Source organism: Schistocerca piceifrons, chromosome 4 (genome assembly GCF_021461385.2).
Source record: "Schistocerca piceifrons isolate TAMUIC-IGC-003096 chromosome 4, iqSchPice1.1, whole genome shotgun sequence".
NCBI classification, from domain to species: Eukaryota; Metazoa; Arthropoda; class Insecta; order Orthoptera; family Acrididae; genus Schistocerca; species Schistocerca piceifrons.
In genome coordinates, this window is record NC_060141.1 from 246,926,971 (window position 1) to 246,951,844 (window position 24,874).

The following is a 24,874-nucleotide window of genomic DNA, read 5'->3' on the forward strand; positions in this document are numbered from 1 at the left end:
AACATTTATATGCAGGTATCTTTTAACTTATTCTTAAACATTTTTACTTTGAACTATATTAGTTGTTGCTCTTTCTTCCATCCTTGTTTTCATTATTAGCACGACTTTTACCTTTAGCTCTTTTAATTTTGGAGTTTAGAAGCCAATCTTTTTTTCCCCCATTCTTACACTGCAGTAGTCCACAGCAGCAATGCCAGATTTTTTGGTCAATATGGTTAAATCTGCTACAGTTGTTGCAATTTTTGTATGAGCTGGATGATCCAAATTCAGCAGAGAATAATTTGGTATTCCTACCAGTGGACTTAGAGATGGATGCATATGAGTTGGCATGGTTAGTGCAGTGCAGTAGTGGAGCACGCTGTCACAGAGGGTGTGCCACTGACTCATGTGTTTACTTGCTGGCGACAATAGGCCTGTCTCAGTAGTTTCTTGTGCAGACATAAACTACCTCTTGTCATGCTCTGTTTTCCGTGTGCTTAGTTTATTCAGTCACTCATGGTGGTTGCATTGTTTTTGTTCCGTGCTCATCTCTTTGCGGTGTTTGGATTCTCTGCCCTCTGTAGAGTGATTTGCACATTGTGTTTCATTCCCTCTTCTCCATTTCAAGTACCTGGTTTTGTAGTCAAGTAACTGTTGGCTAGTTTGGTAATGTTTTGTGCCAGCAGAAAGAGTTTCGCAGCATTGTCATGTCTCTGCAGACAAGGGTGGCAATGTAGGGCTTTCTTACACATATGATGCTTTCCTTTTCATAGTGTTAAAGACCATGAAAAACCCAGCAATGCTGGCAGGAGGAGTTGCACCTCCAGGAGCAGCAACAAAAGCTGCAGCAGGAGAAGATGCAGCAATTACTCAAGCGGAATGTGTAATTTGCTCTGGGCTGATGCCATTTTGAGTCCAGAGAAGCCGTCTCTCCCACCACCGCCGATACCATTTGCTGGCTTCAGCAATTCTGTGGAAAGGTGAGAGAATTATGTGCGCCAATTTCTGATACACTGCCAGTTAAGGTGTATCAGTGATCCAGTTGGTAAGGCTGCCCTGTTATTGTCCAGCAGTGTGGGATTTTATGAAAGAGTGCAGAATTTGGATCTGTCTACTGAGCCTGAGGAACTTAATGTTGAGGAACTTCGTCAGTTGCTCACTGAATATTTTGGTCGTCAAATCCATGTGGTGGCATTATGTTTACAGTGTAACAAGCACCACAAATGCCCAGGTAGTTGTCTGTGGCATGTATCGCTGACCTGCAGTGCCTCTTGTACAAGTGTCTGTTCAGTATCAGCAATGTGCTACCACATTTGGAATTGCTAATGACGGATGTGATGTCCAGTAAACACATGACCCCAAGGTACAAACTAGAACATTGGCTTTGTCTAGTCCCTCTTTAGCCAAAGTTCCCAAAGTTACGAGTCATGTGAACTTATGGCAGCACCACAGAACTTATTGTCAAACAGCTGGAAAGTGATGAAGTTAGATGTGCTTGGGAAACAGCCCCCTTCATGCTGTGGGGTGAGCCAGATGGTCTGCCTTTTGCTGAGTCACTGTGTGTTGACACCATTGATGACTCGTATGCAGCGATGTCATGCTGCTACAGGTCTTTGCCCACAGTGGGCTCGCCAGGTACAATTGTAACGACAGAAATATTTTAAGTTTGGGACCTCATTACTGTACCCAAGGAAAAAAAACATAGACATCCAGGACAGTTTTAACATAAAAGAAATTGTCTTTTAAATTGGAATTACACTGCAGATCAAACCGTGTGCACATGCATAGATGCACTTTCCACTGAAGTGGCAGAAGTTCTCCTGAAAAACTCAAAAATAGGTGTAAGATTGGCATTAGCCTCAAAATGCTGAGAAAACTATGCTTTTAATTCTTTCAAGGTGAATTTTCTTTAATATTAGTGAGATTATCGAAATGGACTTTTTCTGGCAGCTGATTTTGTTTTTAAATGCATTCCCATCAGATCATAAATAAGTTGCTCCTCACCTTGCATTGTCTTACTGTGGGAAGTGTGCAGCAAATCCCTTAAAATGCAAGTTCTACACTCTATTCTGGATGTTGCAATTTTCACTTCTGCTCTCCTTATTCCTTCATAAATTCAACAATAGTGGGTTTTAAAACAGAAAATCCTTCCAGTAATGTTCTTTGACTCAACCAACATCCTTTGCAGTAATGTGTAAAGTCTCCATACTCTTTGTTCAAACTGAAAACTGTTGCAACTGACAGTGTAATAATGCGCGTGGCTTGAGAAAATATACTACTCGTACCACCAATTTCATCATGTGCTCCACACCTCCAGATTTAACACAAGAGTGCTTCTTGATGTACAGAACAATGAATAACACCTGTTGATCTTTGTAATTTTTCACTTTTTCATTGTCACCTAAATCTTAAAATTCTTTCTGCACTGTAATGTAATGTCATTCTATAACATATATGCTGCACTATTGATTATTCGACTTCATAAAGATTAGAAATTAGATTAGTTTTTCATTCCATAGATCTGTGCTGAGGAGATCCTCGTGGATGTGGAACATGTCTACTTTTAAGTCCTTGTGCAGATCATTTGTGTTCCTGGTATTGTATGTGTGAACTGAGCTGTTTGTTGGAAAAAGAGATATATTATTTACGACAAATTTCATTAAGGAGTAAATATACTGAGTGGCAGTAGTTAGTATACCCAGTTCTTTGAAGAGGTAAGGTATGACTACAGGACGTCCGTGAATTTACTCCACAAATAATACGTATTACACGCTTCTGGACTCTGAAAACTTTTGTTTGACTGGAAGAGTTAGCCCAAAATATTATACCATATGACATTATGGACTGAAAGTAGGCAAAGTATGCAAGCTTTTTCATTTTCATGTCGCGTATGTCTGCTAACACTCGAATTGCAAATACAGATTTGTTAAGGCGTTTCTGCAGTTCTGTGATGTTCTCCTCCCAACTGAATTTATTATCCAAGTGTATGGAGAATTCTCATCCTTCTCCTCTGTAATTCTCGTTCATTTTTAAAGGCTTGTGATGTTGGAGCATTAGACTGCCTCTTTTTGCGCTAGCAGCCAGTGGGCCTGTGAACTTCCTTTATGCCATGAACAAATAGTGAGTGGTAAACAGCACTGACACCACGATTCTGGCCAATTGAAGAATGTCATGTCAGCTGAAATGTCATGCTGTACAAAGTACTTGAGAGAAGTACTGAGCAAAGCTGAGATAGGCCAAGACTTTACCCACACATCGGACTTAAGTGAACTTTGGCACACTGTGGCCATCCTGCCTTCAGAGCTGTGAGCACTTGCTCATCTTTGCTACTGTGAAACACATCTCTCCTTCCGCTCATAGCTCCTAAGGTATGCGTTTTAGAGCCCATCTTTAATAGTTTTGTTTGCTTCAAATGATCATTCCTATTGTATCCCTGAATAATGACCGTTCCTCATGGGACACCCTGTATAAGTTCCTAGGACACTGAATTTCTTGTAGCACATTTAGGATCTAGGCGACCAAGCACTATAAAAAATCTACCTGAATGTCAAAACTGACCATTATTGCCTAGTGTCCTTGTGATCACTTTCCTGTTTGATGTTTGAAAAAAGCAGCAATGCATTTACTCCCCCATTCTGTTATTTACGAGATCATACGAGAAGACAGCATGTATAATCCTGTTAATAGTTTTTCAGTGTTTTCCCTGCTGTATACAGTAGGCTGATAGGACATAATTTGCGCACTCCTGTGCTGTTCTCTTTACCAGGTTTAGTAATGGGGACTATTTTGGTATCCTACCACTATCTCAGGAAGCAAGCATTCTTTAGGGAACTGATGTATACAGCTGTAAGATAGCTAGATAAAATGCTGTACACTTGGAGCAGTTTTGCCCAATTTTCTTCAGGAGCCTTGTTTGCAGACAATCCCTGTATTTTTGTCTGTGTAAACACTACATCATCCACCATTCTGACAGTTTTGGTTGGTGTGCTCCACTGTCAGTTGGGTTTTGGGTGTCGTATGTGCTGAAAAAAAGATTTTTTAGCTTTAAATGATTTTTACATATGTGATACCCCTGCATACATGTCTTCCAGTCAATCAATATAGATGTAACTGATGATTCCACATGTTTCTAATGCTCATTTATCTAGGGGTCATAGTGACACACCTATTGCTCAGTCATGGTGATCAGTCAGCTAAAAAAGTCATCTAGATGATGTGACACAGCTGCAGCAACGTTTCTGCTGGTGTCTCGCTTCAGTGGGATTTTTTAATGGGCTTCAGCAGTCACGGAAACCAGCATGCAATGACCTTTTATCATGTTTAAAATATCATACAAGATTTGAAAGCTGATCCATGCTAATTTTCTTTTTTCTCACTGTGGTATTACGTATTGATACCACACCATGGACATCAGGGTTGTCAGTGGAAATGCAAGTTTCCATTGTACACCGATAATGGTCATGTGGGATCCAGCGAACCCAATGGAGGACGCCTGCTGAGCCTTTCCTCTAGTGGCTTGCTACCATGACTGCTCTCTGCTGCAAAAATATAGGATGGCTGGTGGCAGCCAGGCGTCCACTTGCGGTTAGTCACTTCACTATGTGAAGCTATGTAGATGCTGCCTAATCACCGCTCTGACTCCATTGTTTGAGCTTTAGTTCAGAAAGCCTCTTCCTTGTTGACATTGAGAGCTGGACTCTGTTTCTTCTTTCATTATTTGTAATGAATTTTTGTATGACAGGAGAAATACAAGTCAAGTAAATCTTCTGTTTACTGTGTTAACTTGTTCGCTAATCATTTCTGCTCCTCTCCAGCTTTCCCACGATGACAGTTGCTGCACCACTCTGTAGCTCACCTCTGCTTACTGTTGTGTATAAAGAGCACCCCTTGATATGCTGGTCTCCCAGCACAAGGCCTCCACATTTCTGGTGATCCCACTTCTCCTTGTGGTTTACTACTTAGTTCTGAGTCATGCGGTGTGGTGTGAACACACTGGAAGCAGCTGCGCTACCATTTTGTCTTATGACAGTGCGCCATTGCTGTGTATTTCCACCTACTCAGCATGGATTGTTGCAGATTTGTTTCCCTTCAAATGTGGAAAATGAATTACTATATAGTACACCACTTAATAAATGGGTTTTGCCATTTTATTTTGGCTCATTTAGCTGCATGCTACAGTACTTTGATCTAGAGATTTCATTGTGTATGAAGCCTGCAGTCATATAACTCGGAGGGGGGGGGGGGGGGGGGATCGCTCCTTTATTTCCTCAAGGTGCTGGTTACAATTTGTAATTAGACAGTTTTTTATTAGTTTCCGCTCTGAGAGGGGTGTAGTTCACAATCAGTTTTACATTGTGAATACTTTTAATCTTATGTTTGAAGTTACAAGATTTATGCTTTTTTATGCAGCTAATCGTTGCTTTCAATTCCACTAATCACAGCACATATGTATTTACACTGTGAGCATCTTCCTGGCCTGCTGAGTTGTATTTTGATCAGTTACTATGTACTGCATGAAAGTGCGTGCAGCTATTAACAGAAATTGGTTTGAGTTTATAATTTAGTATGTTACTATCCCCTGTTTCTTTCATTTTCAAGCAGATTATCTGATGATGTGAAGGTTATTCAGAAAGTAATTTTTATTAATTTTTTTTTAAAAAGTGCCAGTGCTTAAGGCTACAACGCTCAGCATTTTTTACATAAATGCTTCTCACATTGTTCTCATTGTACTTGCATGTAAAGAAAAGAGCATTTCAGTGCCTTCATTGTAGAACCAGTGGAAAAATAATGTTCCTGTCAGAGTACAAAAAATGCAAATACTTTCCTCTTTAAAAGACTCTTGACAGAAAGTTTGGGAACCAGCTGCCACAATCTTCATTCTGCCTTCCACACCAAAAATTTTAGTATGCAAACATATTCACTCGCCTTTAGTAGAGACCATTCTAAATCCTTTTAACCAGTCTCTCTCTGTAATTAAGTCTACATACTTCACATCTCCCTCTCATTGCCACTGCCTGTATATGTCGCTCTCCCACTGTCTCCTTTTTCTCCCATTCATTTACAGTATATCCCAATGTCACTGTCTCCTCTCTCAATTTCACTGTTTCCTTTTGTATTTCTTTCACATTGTCACTGTCTCCACCATACCTCGTCAGCTCAATATTTCTGGGGGCCCAGCTGATTTTGACCCCTTTTCCCTTACGTTTAACATTTTAGCCCAAAAGGCATCCTCCTTATACCTAGATGTGATGAAGTTCGCCGCTCTGGGAGGGTCCAGAGCCCTGTAACCGCCCTCTGTCGATCCGCTATTGTCGACTTCTCTGATGGAAGATATGATGTTGTTATCTACTGTATGTTGCTGGCTTTTTGTTATATGTAGACATCAGATGTAGCAGCCACAAACATCTTCACAGTAACGGTGACTAAATTTCAGGTTTTCATAATAATTAAACTTTTTGCTCAGTCGATCACCCTTCATTTGTTGGTGTGTTACCAAAGACAAGATAGTTAATAATGTTTTTGGATGTTAGTTGCTAATACACACATAACTATGGAAATCACTTTAGTTTTTAATTAACAACATTCAATAATAATTAAATGATCATAAATGAGTGTGTTTTTCATAGAGGGAAAAGATGGTTTCATCCTGCAATTACTCTCGGCAGTTACGGCAATTAAAATGTTCATGATTTTTATAGTTTGTCACTCAAAGATATTACAGCAAGGACTATGGTCCATTACTGTACACCGACACAATGATTCAAAATTCGTATGCTTTTACTGTCACAAAGCTAAGTACCCAGTCCCATTCTTATATTCAATTTAACGTTCCTTTGTATAGTCCACAAATCCTATTATCGGTTATTCAGCTTATAATAGAATTTAATACTGATAGCAACTTTTTCACGTGCACAAAATTGCTCATCTTAGTCCATGATCTTAAGACAAAAGACTGTCCTGTAAAATTAGCTATAGTCAATTTTCTTGCAGTTTAACAAAAGTGCCCTGATCCCTTCCGTAGCTTATCACACGGAAATGCCCCTCTATCACATGCTGCAGCTACGTAGACTTATTAAGAGCGCAGAAAACAAGACAAGAGAACTAACAATACCCACACGTTATTTATATAGTAGACTTTAGAAACAAAAGCAGCTGTGTTAAACCCGCTTTGATTTCCCTGAAGTGTATCTTGCTGCAGGCATTTTTCTGATAAGAGATTATTCATTGATAATTTTATTTAAAACTTTTTCATTATTATTAATTATTTCTGATATTACCAATCACCTCTCCCCTATATAAGAATAAGCCTGTTGTCTCATCTCCCCCCTCCACACACACACACACACACACACACACACACACACACACACACACACACACACACCACTGGCACTGTCATCTCTGTCACTGTCTCTCTGCTACTCTCTTTCAGCACAAAAAAGCACAAATATGTTGTCATGCTAAAATTTGTGGTGAGGAAGGTGGACTGCAGATACAGGCAGCTGGTTCCCCACTTCAAGAGTCTTTTACAGAGGTACATATTAGCCTTTTTGTGCTCTGACATGAGCATTTTTTCACTGGATCCGTTCTTTTCCCTGCTACAATAGGGTGTGGTGCTTATATAAAATGAGTTCTACAGGTCAGTAAAGTTTTGACAGTTCATGTATATGTTTTGAAACATTTATATACTTTGACATACATAAACAACAAATAAGTACAGGTAGTATGAGGTTAATGCAAAAACATTTGCTTAACATTTTCTTCTGGATACTTTGCACATCAATCACAATTCATCGAAATGCGCAGCTTATGACTTGTATCTTAAGAGAGTAGAAATGTTTTACTGAATTTGCAATCTTTCCAGTTCAACATAATTTTGGCAGTCATTTAAATTATTTTCAGGCATGTTAAGACCATTTTTAGTGCATTATTGTCACTGCAGTACCAATTTGGGCATATTTGTATAGATATGAAGTGGCCATTATACAGAAACAGTGCACTGTAAAGTTTTGCTGGTGGAAAAATGCTAACTAAAAGCATAGTTTGGTGACCTCAGAATCCTTGCAAAGACCCTAAAACACTTGCCAGGTGTTCACTGCGTCATTTAAAACATGTATATTTTACATCTGTAAGTACAGTAACCTTGGAAAATCCAGGATGGAATGTAACAATATTATGAGAAGGAAAGTTGCTGCTCACCATACAGCGGAGACGCTGAGTCGCAGACAGCCACAACAAAAAGACTTTCACAGTTGTAGCTTATCGGCTGTTAAGTCAACAACACCACACACACACACACACACACACACACACACACACACAAAACTGCAGTCTAAGGCAACTGAAACCACACTGGCAGTTTCACACACACACACACACACACACACATGACTGCAGTCTCAGTCAACTGAAACCACACTGCCAGTGTGGTTTCAATTGCCTTAGACTGCAGTTGTGTGTGTGTGTGTGTGTGTGTGTGTGTGTGTGCGCGCGCGCGCACACCCGCGTATGTGTGTCTGTTGTTGACAAAGGCCTGCTGAAAGCTACAATTGTGATAATCTTTTTGTTGTACCTATCTGTGACTCAGCATCTCCGCTATATGGTGAGTGGCAACATTCTTTCTCATAATATTTGGACAGTAACTTTGAGCCTCTAGACCTCTGCAACAGGTAATGATATTGAAAAATTTTTGAAGTTTCCTGAGAATATAATCTTAAGAACATGTGATAAAAATTTAGACATCTGCCATGAATAGAAATTATAGAAGTGGCCCTCTATAAAACAGGTACTTTTCGTATCCAAAAATTGTATTTTTTCGGGATTTTTCCAGGAATCCATGAACAAATTGTGCTTTTATTAGCAGTCTAAGGTCCACCCTAGACCAACAGATTTACTCAATTTGTCTGGGATGGAGGAAGTATGTGATGTTTCAATTTTTGAGCCTGTACTGTAGAATAGCTACAGTATGCCCACCCTTCCGGTAGGTATACAGATGGTCGCTAGGCCAAGGACTATCCAAAACACCCTTGGTGATCAGTAGAATTCGAGATATGACACCTGGAAAAATCACATGTTCATGTGTGACTTTTTGGAACATGTTGGTACAATGTATGGACCGATACTAAAACTTGTGAGCTAAGCCATACTTTGACACTCTACTATAACTTATTATCTGTAAATTTGTGCGATCCTAGCCATATTTTCATCTCCCGAAGCAGTTAAAAACCACTGGGTGGTGAAATCAAGACTGTCTGGAGGATGATCAAACAATTCCCACTTGGTACAGTTACCGTATTTACTCGAAGCTAAGCCGCACCTGAAAAATGAGACTCGAAATCAAGGAAAAAATTTTCCCGAATCTAAGCCGCACCTGGAATTTGAGACTTGAAATTCAAGACGAGAGAAAAGTCTTAGACCGCACCTCCAAACCGAAACAAAGTTGGTCCATTGTAACATGAGACACAATTAAGGTCGAAAGGATGAAGATACAGCTACAGTAGTTCGAGTCGTAAGCTTAACAGTTAAGATTTACCAAGTAGCCATTGCTATGCTTCAGGCGCTCCGTCTGTATTTATACGGGTACCCTTCCTTTTTCACGTGCTTCGTCTGGTTTGAATCGATTGCTCTATTGTGCTTTGATCTGATAAGTGCTGTTCTCTTTGTTATAGGTGTTTACGTCACTCTAAGCTGAAACTGCATTATTGTACTGTATCATGCATTGTTTGCCGCATTCTGATAATGAGTGTTTACAACCTGTAGCCGCTCGCTACCACCGCTTACAATACAAAAAAGGAGAGGAATTGTCTCGTAAGCGAAACAAAGGCAAGAGACTGCTATTTGTTGTTACTTACACTGCTGCTTTCTTTGATAATGATCAACAAGAACCAAATAATATACTGCGTATGATAGATGTTCTGAACGAGAGTTTAGCGAAAATTTTCTCCGTTTGAAAATCTTTGCAGACGCCTCTTTAGTACATTACATTCTTCTCAGAAATTAGTCATCTTAGATTTAAAAATCTAGCCAGTTGCCGTTCTTCATTTCTGACTATCACTATTCAGCATAAGAATAATATGAATATAAATATGACATGATATGTATATTCTTCCGTGTTTGCTGTTGTCTCACTCTAGTATCGTAGTTTATTAGGCAGACAGGATTTAAATGAAATAGCAGCAAACACGAAAGAATACACGGCATTATGTTTACATTATTCTACCTTTTGCTGACGCAGAGTTTGTGGTGCCAGTATTTATCTTTGTGCCTGTGTACTGCTCATATATTCGATGGCAGAAGTTAGTTGTGGCGGCACCTACCAACATTTTTCAGAACTTCCGCTTACTTTTCACTCAGTTCTAAGCTGCAGACGGTTTTTTGGATTACAAAAACCAGAAAAAAAGCGCGGCTTAGATTCGAGTAAATACGGTAAACGACATTTGTGTGCATATGACAGTATGTGACCCGGTGTTACGCATAGAAATGATGCCAGAATTCAACATCCCCTACCTTTGGTCTGGATGGCTCTTCTGAGCTTGTTTAAGGTTTCACAGTAAGTTTCAGAGCTTATTCTAGTGCAGATAAGTTCTACAGCACTTAAAAAGTTTAAGTAGTGAGTTAGTGTGGGCCCAATCTATTGGTTTTTCTCCCTGCCCCTGCCTCCCCCTCTCCACATTTACGTGTGCAACTCATGCTTCATCACCTGTCACTATGTGAATGAGGAATTCATCTACTTCTGAATCATATCACATCAGAAACATTAATGCAACTTCCAATCTCTTCCATTTGTGGACTTCATTTAGATGTGGTGGGACCCGTTGTATGTTAACAAAGCTTATCGGTCACAAGTTTGTACAACTTTGTTCATGGTAGCTGGGGGGAAACTGTGACTGATAATTCTGTAATTGTCTACCAATGATTTTCCCTGATTCTGTTATTAACCTGTGGAAGAAGTTCATTTGTCACAACAGTTCTTTCATTTCCATTGACTTTTATCCAACATTCCTGGAATGAACAGCACCATTTTCTGACAGGGACCACTCATAATGTTCTCTCAGTATACTACAAAAAGTTCACTATGACTGTATAGAGATTTTGTGGTTTTCACATACAGAAAATGGATTGTAAGCATAATTCACAGGTGACAGACTTTTCAATGATTGTAGTCATTGTAATTTATAGTTTCATCACAAACAACAGTTGAATTATTTTTCAGAAACTTTTCCAGAATTTTACTATTGGTGATGCAGTTATGCTGAAATTGGTCTTTTACCCCCACTCCTCCACATACCAGACGGCATTGAAACTTCCTCCCCAAACAATCTATAACTCCAAAATCACTTATGATAATATTTTTATGGTTCATAACTGCTAGAAAAACTACAATAAAACAGTTTTGTGTACGAAACTGTCAGTGTGTTCCTTTTAGGCATTACGGTTTGTCTATTGCACTCCCTCCTGCCACCACCCAACCCCACTCGCTTCCCCACTGTAGTGGAAAAGCAACACAGAACTGGGTAGACATTGATGGATAGTTTAAATGATTGTAATCGGTGCATCTTTAGCTAGTTATTGGCAGTGGTGTCTACAGCAGTACCAACCCCCATAGATACCTGTTAGCTCTGAAGACAGCTTTAATCCATTACTTGTATTCTCATTGTTGCTTTCTGTTGTAGCATGTTCACATTGTTAACAGCTCTGTTGATTGAAAGGGGTTTGGACACTGCCTGTCATTATGATTACTCTTTCCTGGCTTGTGTGAATGACATTTGTAATTTGCAATTTAACAATTTTACCATTGGATTCTTTGACAGTTTTTTTCTGTTTATTTGGCTTTTAGTTTCTGTATCTTTCTTCAGAGTTCATTGTTAATAGTTGTAAATGAAATTAGTGGATTCTACTACTGTTTCTGTTAGCGAAAATTTTGTTTCTTGCCTAGTTTCGCATTTTCTTCGGAAAAGTAAAAAATAATACATTATTTCTGAAGGGGATGGTTACTATGTTATAATAATTATCTGATGTGATGCTTGCACTGTCAACTGTGCACACTCAGTTCACTAATCATACCTTTTCTTAAGTAACTTTATTGAATTTCTGTAGTAGTATGTTAGTCATGGTCTAATAAAAAATAAAATATAGCTCTACGGAATTAAGGTAGACTCGTGTAGTTGGTTACAGTGTCATTTACACAATTGAAACTAATATGTAGGCCCTTGTATGAGCTGCCACTGGAGTTTGTTAGACATCCCCTGTACACATTCACATTTATAAATGATCTTATGATGAAATGTGGTGCTCCTCAATGGCTCTTCTCTCTTTCTTCTATTAATGTAACCTGGTGAGTGTCCTCGGACTGATAATCAATACTCAAGAATAGCGTTTGCAAGAATCTTGTGAGCCATTTCTTTCATGGATGAAATACATTTATATAACATTCTTTCACTGAATCTCATCCTGGACTCTGCTATTCCTATAGTTGGTTTTGCGTGGACCTTCTATTTTAGGTTGTTCCAGATGATTACTTCTATGCATATTGTGGTTGTTACTATTTGCAGTGGTTTCCCACCCAGAGCATAATTGAACTGTAGTGAATCTCACCTGTGTGAAATATGTTACATTTACCGTATTTACTCGAATCTAAGTCGCACTTTTTTTCCTGTTTTTGTAATTCAAAAAACCGCCTGCGGCTTAGAATCGAGTGCAAAGTAAGCGGAAGTTATAAAATTGTTGTAGGTGCCGCCACAACTAACGTCTGCCGTCGAATATATGTAGCGCTAGACAGTAATGCTTTGCAGCCGCTAAGAGAAATACTGTCGCCAAAACTTCTGCGTCAGTAAATAAATTAAAAGAAAAGGTAGAAGAATGTAAACATTATGCCATGTATTCTTTCGTGTTTGCTGCTACCTCATTTAAATCCTGTCTGCCTAATAAACTACGAAACTAGTGTGAGACAACAGCAAACGCGGAAGAATATAGATATTCATGTCATGTTTATATTCGTATTATTCTTATGCTGAATAGTGATACAGTCCGAAATGAAGCACGGCAACTGACTACATTTTTAAATCTAACATGACCCTCATTTCTGTGCTGAATGTAATGTACTAAAGAGGCGTCTGCAAAGATTTTCAAACGTAGAAAAATTTTCGCTAAACTCTCGATCAGAACATCTTCTATCATCTGTAGTCTATTATTTGGTTCTTGTTGATCATTATCAAAGAAAGCAGCAATGTAAGTAACAACAAATAGCAGTCTGTTGCCATTGTTTCACTTATGAAACAATTCCTCTGGTTTTTTTTTTTTTAAAAAAGCCGCGGTAGCGTGCACAAAAAAAGCAAGCAGCCATAAGGCGAGCGGCAACAGGTGGTCGTAAACACTCATCTTAGAATGTGACGAACAATGCATGACACAGTACAATAATGCATTTTTAGCTTAAGAGTGAGGTAAACATCTATAAAAAAGAGAACAGCACTTATCAGATCAAAGCAAAATAAGCAATCGATTCAAACCAGACGAAGCATGTAAAAAAGGAAGGGTATCTGTATAAATACGGATGGAGCACCTGACACATAGCAATGGCTACTTGGTAAAGCCTAACTGTTGAGCTTACGAGTCGAACCGAACTACTGTAGCTGTATCTTCATCCATTCGATCTCATTGTGTCTCATGTTACAAAGGACCAACTTTGTTTCGATTTGGAGGGGCCGTCTAAAACTTTTCTCTCCCCTTGAATTTTGAGTCTCAAATTTCAGATGTGGCTTAGATTCGGGAAATATTTTTTTCCTTGATTTCGAATCTAATTTTTCAGGTGCGGCTTAGATTCAAGTGCGGCTTGGATTCAAGTGCGGCTTAGATTCGAGTAAATACGGTATTTACATTCAGAGTCAAGTGCCAGACCTTGGAGCAATCATTGATCCGCTGTAGGCCTTCGTATATTTCACTACAATCGTCTGGTGCTGCAGCCATCCTAAAGTTAACAGCATTGTCTGTAAACAGCCTGATGGAGCTTTCTTATTACCACCTATGATGTTTATGTATGCTGTAAAACAGCGAAGACCCTATAACACTCCCGTAGAATATTGCTGAAATTACCTTTACATCTTTCAGTTTCGTCTCATTAAGATGATGGTCCTGAGTTCTATCTGCTGGAAAGTTCTGAATTTAGTCACAAATCTGGTCTGACACTGAGTAAGCACTTACTTTGTGTATTAAACAACATTGTGGAACTGTTTTCTGAAAGTCAAGTAACACATCGTCAGTCTGGGTGCCGTTGTGTACAGCACTTTGGATTGCATGGATGAATAGATCGTGTTGTGTCTCATAGGGTTACTGTTTACAGATTCCATGTCAGTTTTTATAGACGGGATTTTCATACTCAAAGTGTCCTGTTGTGTACGCGTGAAACTTATTTTATAATTCTGCTACCATAGTTGTCAGGGGGAGCACTTTATTTCACATAATCTCTGCAGAATCTCGCAGGTATCACGTCTTTCGATGATTTTAGTTAAGTTGTATTCTACGATCACTTGCCTTAGTACCTGCCATTTCAATGTTCATGTAATTATTGAATGGAGGACCTGTATTATGATGTACTGTGAAACATTCTTGAAAGGATGAATTCAGTATTTCAGCTTTCTCTCTGCCATCTTCTATTCTGGTGTTAGTATTTTCACTGAGCAACTGGGACTTAACGTATGATGAAAACATTTTATGATTTTTTATTAGTTTGGTTGAAAAAAATTTTACTGTTGAATTAATTGTTTACTCTTCTTATGCTCATTTTGATGTTGTACAGCTTCACTTAAATGTATGATCAGGCTGTCTGCTTTCATAGCAACTGTCAAACCCAGTTATTGAATCATGTAGGATCTTTCCCATACCTCACAATACATCTGCAGATACTGGAGTAAGGAGGATTGGGATAATTTTCATTGTATTGAGAATGTTCAGATTTCAACATTTTTCATTACAGTTACCTCGTATCCATTCTGTTGAGGTTGCTCAATAACATACTAACAGATTTACAGTGGGACTGGAAGTTTAGAGTAATTGTCTGTAGTTAATTGTGACCTTGAAAGATGATGCAGTGACTGAGGCACTGGATCGATCTACAGGAGGAGCAGAGCTCAAATCCCTATCCTGCCATCCACATTTGGATTTTGCATAATTTCACTGACTGACTCCAATCAAATGCCAAGATCTTTTCTTTGATAAGCCATGTCCAATTTTCTTCTCGATTTCTTGTCTATTCTGAGCTTGTTTTCTATAATGATTTCAGTACCAGCAGGAAATTAAACATTTATCTGAAATGAAACAATCATCTTTCAATTAAGTTTTGGAGTAATTGACAAATCTTTATAGTCTTATTGGTTGACAAGAAGCTGCTGTGAGCTTATCTTGTAACAACACACAGTCTCTTGGCAGCATTTGATTATGTTAAAAGTTTCAGCATTGGAGGCGCTAAATGTGTCTTCATATTCAGAGTCTGGTCTGGCCTTCAGTTTCACTGCATGTAATAAAAATGACTTATACTTAGTAGGCCTACAGAGAAAGTGCCAATTTTTTTATACCTACATTGCCACATAATGTTGGTTTTGTTAATTTTCTTACTATTTGGGCTACCTGATGATTTTAATTTTGGGTTCGGTACTACTGATTGTGATTATCTTCTGTATAAAATTCAGATTGTAGAAGAAATCACTTACCTGATTGTACATATATTTATGACTGACTACATATGGTGAATTTTTTGAAAATTTTGGTAAATTGATAAAAGTTTGGTAACCTTACCTCCTTCTGCATAGCAATTTTAAAAAACTTGATGCAAGTATGAAATGAAGGCATATACTATAAATAAATATTTTGTGAACAGCTGTTACTGAGTTGCCAGTATCCATAAAGAGAAGGGCATTGAATATTTAAATAAGTAAGAAGTTGATGTAGTTTTCCATTTTTATTGTCATGATGCACATATAAACTAACTTCATTGTTCATCTGATTTTGAAGCTCTGTACAGAGTTGCTTTATGGTGAATTAATTTGATTATTCATTAAACAGTTTAACTTATCAACAGTTGATAAATGTGACTTTCAGGGCTTGTTACAGATACATTTATGAAAAGGTTCAAGTTTACCACATTTTGACCTTGTTACTTTTTTTTGTAACTAATTAAAATTCTAATTAACAGTAACACTACCTTACTTCTTTCTCATATTTAGGATAGTTGGTAGAGAGAGTTTGGAAGGAAAATGTGAGGCCAGTGCCAATAGTGCATCTTAATGTAATTTCATGAGATTTTCCCTAGAAATGACAATTTACAGTGGAACCTTGCATAGTGAGAATAATTCATTCCAGAATCTTACTCATAGTGGAAACACTAGTTAAGTGAAACAATTTATCCCGTATAAATTAATGTAAAAAAACAATAATGTATTCCATGCAGAAAAAGTAGTAGTTTTGTCATATTCATGCCATTCATTCAAAGAAAATTTTACATAAAGTATTGTTGTTGTTGTTGTTGTTGTTGTTGTTGTGGTGGTCTTCAGTCCTGAGACTGGTTTGATGCAGCTCTCCATGCTACTCTATCTTGTGCAAGCTCCTTCATCTCCCAGTACCTACAGCAACCTACATCCTTCTGAATCTGCTTAGTGTATTCATCTCTTGGTCTCCCTCTACGATTCTGACCCTCCACGCTGCCCCCCAATGCTAAATTTGTGATCCCTTGATGCCTCAGGCCATGTTCTACCAACTGATCCCTTCTTCTAGTCAAGTTGTGCCACAAACTTCTCTTCTCCCCAATCCTATTCAATACCTCCTCATTAGTTACATGATCTACCCACCTAATCTTAAACAGTCTTCTGTAGCACCACATTTTGAAAGCTTCTATTCTCTTCTTGCCTAAACTATTTATTGTCCATGGTTCACTTCCATACATGGCTACACTCCATACAAATACTTTCAGAAAAGACTTCCTGACACTTAAATCTATACTCAATGTTAACAAATTTCTCTTCTTCATAAACACTTTCCTTGCCATTGCCAGTCTACATTTTATATCCCCTCTACTTCTGCCATCATCAGTTATTTTGCTCCCCAAATAGCAAAACTCCTTTACTACTTTAAGTGTCTCATTTCCTGATGTTCATCTTATATCCTCCTTTCAAGATACTATCCATTCCGTTCAACTGCTCTTCCAAGTCCTTTGCTGTCTCTGACAGAATTACAATGTCATCGGCAAACCTCAAAGTTTTTATTTCTTCTCCCTGGATTTTAATACCTAATCCAAATTTTTCTTTTGTTTCCTTTACTGCTTGCTCAATATACAGATTGAATAACATCGGGGAGAGGCTACAACCCTGTCTCACTCCCTTCCCAACCACTGCTTCCCTTTCGTGCCCCTCTACTCTCATAACTGCCATCTGGTTTCTGTACAAATTGTAAATAGCCTTTCGCTCCCTGTATTTTACCCCTGCCACCTTTAGAATTTGAAAGAGAGTATTCCAGTCAACATTGTCAGAAGCTTTCCCTAAGTCCACAAATGCTAGAAACGTAGGTTTGCCTTTCCTTAATCTTTCTTCTAAGATAAGTCGTAGGGTCAGTATTGCCTCATGTGTTCCAACATTTCTACGGAATCCAAACTGATCTTCCCCGAGGTCGGCTTCTACCAGTTTTTCCGTTCGTCTGTAAAGAATTTGCGTTAATATTTTGCAGCTGTGGCTTATTAAACTGATAGTTTGGTAATTTTCGCATCTGTCAACACCTGCTTTCTTTGGGATTGGAATTATTATATTCTTCTTGAAGTCTGAGAGTATTTCGCCTGTCTCATACATCTTGCTCACCAGATGGTAAAGTTTTGTCAGGACTGGCTCTCCCAAGGCTGCCAATAGTTCTAATGGAATGTTGTCTACTCCCGGGGCCTTGTTTCGACTCAGGTCTTTCAGTGCTCTGTCAAACTCTTCACGCAGTATCGTATCTCCCATTTCGTCTTCATCTACATCCTCTTCCGTTTCCATAAATATTGTCCTCAAGTAAATTGCCCTTGTATAGACCCTCTATATACTCCTTCCTTGCTTAGAACTGGGTTTCCATCTGAGCTCTTGATATTCATACAAGTGGCTCTCTTTTCTCCAAAGGTCTCTTTAATTTTCCTGTAGGCAGTATCTATCTTACCCCTAGTGAGATAAGCCTCTACATCCTCATATTTGTCCTCTAGCCATGCCTGCTTAGCCATTTTGCACTTCCTGTCGATCTCATTTTTGAGATGTTTATATTCCTTTTTGCCTGAAGGAAGGAGGCATACAGTATTATATTGTATTATCCATGATACGTAACTAATTCTTTTACTAGGAACCTGTCTATGGTCATTTGTTTCTGTCAATGCTTCAACACTTTGCGAAAATGTGGCACAGTATTATCGTCAAATAACTTCGAAGCGGTTGTATCCACTGCTTTATGGGGGTGATGATTTTCAATGTATAATGCAAATGATTCCCATACTTTCAACATTTTTCTTATTGTACCAGAATATTGCTGCTTTGCTGTTACCACCTCTTCCTCCTCTGAAGAACTCCACAGCATGAGTTGCTGCTGTGAAACACACTGCGACTCCATAAGCTCTTCAGTGGTCATTTCTTGTCTGTGATTTTCCGCAAGGTCATCAATATCATTGTTATCCACTTCTAGTCTCATGCTCTTGGCCAAAGGCACAATCTCATTGGCTACAGGCTCCACAGGTACTGACTCGTGACTCATATGCCTCAGAGTTATTCAACAATGCACTCTGACCAAAGTTTCTTCCAAGCAGAAGGGAGTTGACTTGGTAACACCTTCCTACACCTTTTCAATCATCTCGGCACAGACAACAATGTGTGTCTGAGAGAGAGATTGGTAGCTCCAGTCAACTCAAAGCAGTGTTTGAAGAGTGCTTTAGTGTCGAGCTTCTTAAAGTTAGAAATAATCTACTAGTAATGGAGTGGTGTTGGGAGGCAGAAATAGGATTTTAATGAATTGAAATTCTTCAAGGAGGTGGTCTTGTAGGCCTGGAGAATGGGTAGGAGCGTTGTCCATAACAAGCAAGACATGCAGTGACAGATTCATCTCAAGGAAATATTTTTTCACCGGAGGATCAAACAGTTCATTGATCCATTCACAAAAACGATCATGTGTCACCCTAGCCTTGTTGCTAGACATCTGTATCACATTTAACCTGCTGTTCTGGACATCTTGAAGGCTCATAGAGTTTCTAAATGGTAAACAAGCAAATTTCAGCTTGCATTTGCACAGAATAGCAGTGTGAGACGCCCTTTCATTGGCTTGTGACTGGGCATTGCATTCTTTTCTGCTTCAGTAAGGGTACACTTCACTTTCTTTTTCCAGAACAGACCCATCTTACCACAATCAAAAATCCGTTGCTGCAGATAACCCTTGGTTGGAATCTATGAGCAGCTGGAAGTTGCTGACGAAGTTCTGTGCTGCCTTTGTGTTGGAGCTGGCTGCTTCACCATGCCTCCAATGCTGTGGGGGCCGGTTCTTCCCTTAAAGTTCTCAAACCATGCATACCTTCCCTTAATCACTGCTTCAGCCACTGATGATCCTGGTGTCGTCTTAACAGGGTTGGTGAAAATCATTTTTGCTTTCTTGCAAATAATGTTCTCATTAATAGTGTCACCTTGCAATTGCTTTTAATTTAGCCATATAAGAAACAACCTTTCGACATCGTCTAGAATGAAACTTCCGGGCAGATTAAAACTGTGTGCCAGGCCGAGACTCGAACTCGGGACCTTTGCCTTTCGCGGGCAAGTGCTCTACCAACTGAGTTACCCAAGCATGACTCACGCCCAGTCCTCACAGCTTTACTTCTGTCAGTACCTCGTCTCCTACCTTCCAAACTTTACAGAAACTCTCCTGTGAACCAGGAATATGAAACCATTGTTTAGATACTCTTGTCACTCCCTTTGAAGCGTATATCTCCTTATTCCTGTCCTTGTTCTTGAGGATAGTGCAAATAGTTGTAGACCGATTGTATGTGCATGCTAAATTAACAACACTCACACCATGTTTGTGTTTTTTCAATAATTTTATGTTTCATTTCTAAGGTAATTTTCTTTCTCTTATGGTAGTTTATAGAAAATTTGCACACAAAAATACACTGTGTGAATACAAGTTTAGAAAAATGTGTGCTCACAAGCTGAGCAAAAGGGTGCTAAACCCAGTCTGCAGTATGTACTAAAGACATCGTTCATATGCTGCTGCCGACAATGAAAGGTATTCATATTGTTGAACGTTTCCCCTGCCACATGCGAGTGGCTGGTGACGTCGCACTAAATTGTTGTCACTCACTATGCGAAACATCACTTGTGGAGTGATTTTTTTTTTTTTTCCTTCACATTATGTGAGGTGCTCATTAAGTGAGATTCCACTGTACTTACAAAAGTGTGTAAGACATTGTGGACTGCCCAGTGTCATTGACCCCCCTCCCCCACTCTTCCAGTTCCTTCCCAGTTCAGCAGAAAAATCCAAAACCTAATTACAAACTGATGCACATGAAATTTAATTTGGATTCAAACTAGCCATCAGAATTAAAACATGGGTCAAGATTCGAAAAGGCAGGTTCTTTTGAAGTGAAGTGTGGCAGGAGGAGGAAAGCAATTGATCCAACATCTGTAGAAGATGTGGCCACAGCATTGCAGGACAGGGTCGAGCAGTGGTGTGCAAATGTGCAGTGTATAGGAAAAGGGAATTGCCCGAACATTGGACATGCCTGTGAGCACAGTGCATAAAATGCTATGAAACATCCTGCATTGCTATCCATATAAAATCACCTGTGTTCAGTAGTTGTTTCCTGCTAACCTGCCAGTAAACAAAGTGTTTGCTCTAGAATGGTTTAGTGCTCCACTGTGAGTGTAGCTGAGTTGATGGCATGCATTGCACATTGTATCCTGAATGTAACCCCTGAGACACTCTGATCTGTAGTGGAACATGCTGTTTCTCAGTTTCAACTTGGGGCAGAAAATAGCGAACAGCGTACTGAATGTATCTTGCGCCAATCTCATGACAATTAGAAACCAATGTTAATTTGCTTTTTATGCAGTTTTTGGTCCCAGGACCATGAAAGACTGATGTCATTTTGCTTTTTTGCTGTTTTTGGCCTCACGACAATTAAAAACTGAGTTTTCCACCTGATGTGATATGACCTTGGTGGATGGGCTTACGTAACAGTGCTATAACTGGTTGCTGCTAAATTTGTGCAGTCATGCACGGCATGGATGGTGTAATGTGAAATTCAAACCATAGCTGTCATATTGTAATTCATGTGTCATTTGTAATTGGCCCCATTTACATTAAGACACTTACACTGCCATCTCATGGTAAAATTTTCATTTTTTTCCCCCCAAAGACTTCTCCTTTGCGTTAAGAATATGCTGTTCAAACCTGGCTTCATTCTGAGCAGAGGTTTTCTTTCTACACCATTTTAAAACTGGAACTTTAGTTATAGGCACCCTGTATATTAACAACGGTTCAAGTTTTCAAGCATTATTAGTATTGTATGTGTATATATGTATGTAATTTGATAAATGATCCTTTTTGTTTTCTTGTTTCAGATGTCATTGCATATGTGGAAGTGCGGTCTGGTGGTGATAACAGATCTATGGGAGTCAAAGATCAGTTACAGAGGCTTGGTGCAGTAGTTTCAGACACATTTTCAGATGAAGTACGTAAATTCTTATTATAAGGTGGCGATGTTTGTTTACCATTTTGTAAAGCAGTTAAAAAACCAGACTATGTAATGTGGTTTTGCATCATCACAAAAGCTGGATAGCACATGGCTATTTGTCTTGAGTTTGTGAAACATGATAAGACCACCATATTTTCTGTGTGTTTTACTAATTTTCTTTTCAAAATGCATCAGTGTCTTCCAAACTATTTTAGACTGTAAATTTGAGTAGAAACTTTCATCAGTTTAAGTTCTTTGTTGTTATTTCTACCTACTACAGAGATAGTCTGTAAAAGGAAGCTGTCAAAATAACTACTCAGCACAGCAAACTGGATGCTTTAGAGTCATGTGAAGATCACAGACACACTTTACAGAACTGGATGAATCATTACAAACGTGATCCACCACCCCCTGATTCACCCATCTGACATACCTGAGGAAAACAAAAGAGACGGGGTCTTACAGTGAATTGATGACTGTTGTTCTGCAGTCTGGGACAGATGGGTGAGACAGGAAAGGTTCAAGTCTTGACCATCAGAAATGAACCTAGCAGCCTTTCAGATAGATAGAGCAGAGGTTCGGCAAACATTTAAAGCAAATAGAAAGAAGTTATGGCAAAAATTTTTAAATTTGATAGATTGTTCCACTGTGTCCACAAGAGTATGAGAGTCAGTTGGGGTTGATTTGGAAAGTAAGGATACAAGTACATTAGTTGCCATTCAGTGATCAGTGCCTTTGTTTCTATCCAAGAAATAAATTTCAGTCAACCTATACAGTTTTAATTTAATCACAGCCTGTCCAACAGGCTATGAGCCCAGAGAAAATGTGTTAATTTACTATAGAAGTTTTTATTTTCTTCACGTCAATCAAGGCTCCAGAGTGCGTTCAGTTATATTGAGGGTTTTACTTAGAAAATGAAAGGGTAAGAGATGGAATGAACAAAGCTTTTCAGTCTCCAAAAATTTCATGGAGTTACTTTTTAGCTATGGAAGTATCAAGTAGAATGTACCTTTTGAACTGAGAAATTGCTAGACATTGTTCACGGAAGTAAAGTAAGGCCGATTGAAGGTACAGATGCACAGAACTACTTGTGGGATGAGTTTAATGCAAAAACAATGCCTTTTATTTTGTCTGGTATGGAACTGTCATGCCGTGTGCTACAACAAATGGTATGTGGAATTGATTTAAGACAATTCATGAGCAGCGAGTGTTGAAACAATAATTCTTCAAATATAAGATGTTGTCCTGTCATGCTATTGCACAACATAACATTAGCACAGCCTCTTGCAGGTGTTGGTGAATAGTAGACAAGATTGCCAAAATTTTAGGTGGACTTCCATCAAAATATGATTAATTTGTTACAGCTTGGGACTTGGGTGACGAAAGCAGGCAGACTTATGGCAATTTAACAGCAAGGTCACTGAAAGAAGAGAAATGTTTGTCACAGATTGAAGAAATAGCAGCATTTGCAGCTCTAGGTGGTAGCCACAAAAGGGACCAAGGTCAGGGTCAATGTTTCCAAAGTAATTTAAGCGAACAAAAAGAGTATTGAGTACTGTTATTGTCATAAGAAAAGTCATTATAAGACTGAGTATAAGTAAAGAATGACAAAATTGTCAAGAGAAAGTCAAGACCCAAACATCAAGTTGTGGGTGCAGAATCAGGAATATTTGGCTACAAATTGTGATAATGTTTGGTTTGCTGATAGCACTGCATCAAAACATGTGACCTCACACAAGGAATGGTTTTTAATTCTTAAACCAGTAGGGGAAGTTCGAAATTCCTGTTCACATTGGAGATAATTCAGTTGTCTGTGCGATGGTATTGGACCAGTGAAGTTAAATGCACTAGTAAATAGTGTATGGGAACCTTGTCCACTGGGGGAGACATAGTATGTATTTGGTCTGAAAAAATAAAAATATCTTTTCAGTAGGAACAGTAGCTAGTAAAAGTTTAGAAGCCACATGCAACAGTAATAAGATTGAGGTATTTAGAGAGAGGCTAGTGGCGAGTGATTTAAAAACAGAAAATCAATGTTACAGAGTGTTATTTTGTATGGGGAAAATGTGGAACAAGCAAGAAAATTTGAGATTGGGACACGAGAATTTGAAGAAAATGGCTGACCGTGGTTTTTATTCCAGAAATAAAATCAAATGCTTTAAGTAAGTACTTCTTATGTCAGTATAGTAAACTGCATAGGAAGGGATTTCGATCAAGTTTTCAGACTCGTGCCTGTGGTCCAGGAGAATTTATTCATGCTTATGTATGTGGAAGGATGCTATACACATAGTTATATGGTGCTAACCATTTTGTTATTTTGGAAGATGACAGTATTTCATATAGGTTTGTGTTCTTTCATAAGAACATAAGTGACACCACTTATGTGTTCATAGAGTTTCAACAGTTGGTGGGATGGCAATCAAGGAATAAGCTTAAAGTTATTGGGACTGCTAATGGGACAGAATTTGATAATGATCAACTTCATTCATCTCAAGGAGACTGGTATTGTCCATGAAAGCATACACAACAGAGCAGAATGGTAAAGTTGAACATGAAATCAGATCGGTAGTGGAAAGTGCTCACAGAATGCATCTTGATTCTGGTCAAGATGACAGTGTATACACTGCATCACTGTTCGTGAAAGCCTAATTGTAATGAGGTGCCTTAAGAGAAAACAACATTAAAGTATATGAGGAGAGCTAGTGCGGAATGTTTTATGCCTACTCCCAAATGGTTATGATCCAAATTTCAAAGTAAATTGAGGATGATGGTAATGGTTGCTTACAATGGTTACAGTAACAATTATAGGCTGTATGGTCGGGTAACAAAGAAGAAAACTGTTTCACGAGGCTTGGTTTTCAATGGAAATGTTAAAATGTGTCCTACAGAACTCAGGCCAAACAACATTATATATGAGTGCAAGCTCCTGACGGAAGCAGAGGGAAAAGAAGTTCAATGACCTTTTCAAAATGAAGAGGATTTTCTGCAAGATCAAGGACTCTGTGCTACTGAGAGGTGGGTCAGTTAGGGATGGTTCAAAGAAATTGTTATGAACTTTGCCCTCCAGTTTGTTTCTAAACTTTCATGGCTTATGCAGCAGTATTTGACGAGCTGCACATTGTCAGGGAGGTGATGACATCTGGAAACTCTGAGAAGTGGTGCACAGTAATGAAAGATGAAATGTCT

The 24,874-nt window shown here is 38.8% G+C and overlaps 1 protein-coding gene across 3 annotated transcripts in view; it reads left to right on the top strand.

Moving 5' to 3' along the window:
- Window positions 1-24,874, top strand: part of LOC124795031 — a 237,273-nt gene that overhangs the window by 73,473 nt on the left and 138,926 nt on the right. For all 3 annotated transcript variants that reach the window (XM_047258806.1, XM_047258807.1, XM_047258808.1), the window contains exon 3: window positions 21,576-21,685. In XM_047258806.1, coding sequence (XP_047114762.1) covers window positions 21,576-21,685 — 110 coding nt within the window. The remainder of the gene's footprint in view (window positions 1-21,575; window positions 21,686-24,874) is intronic.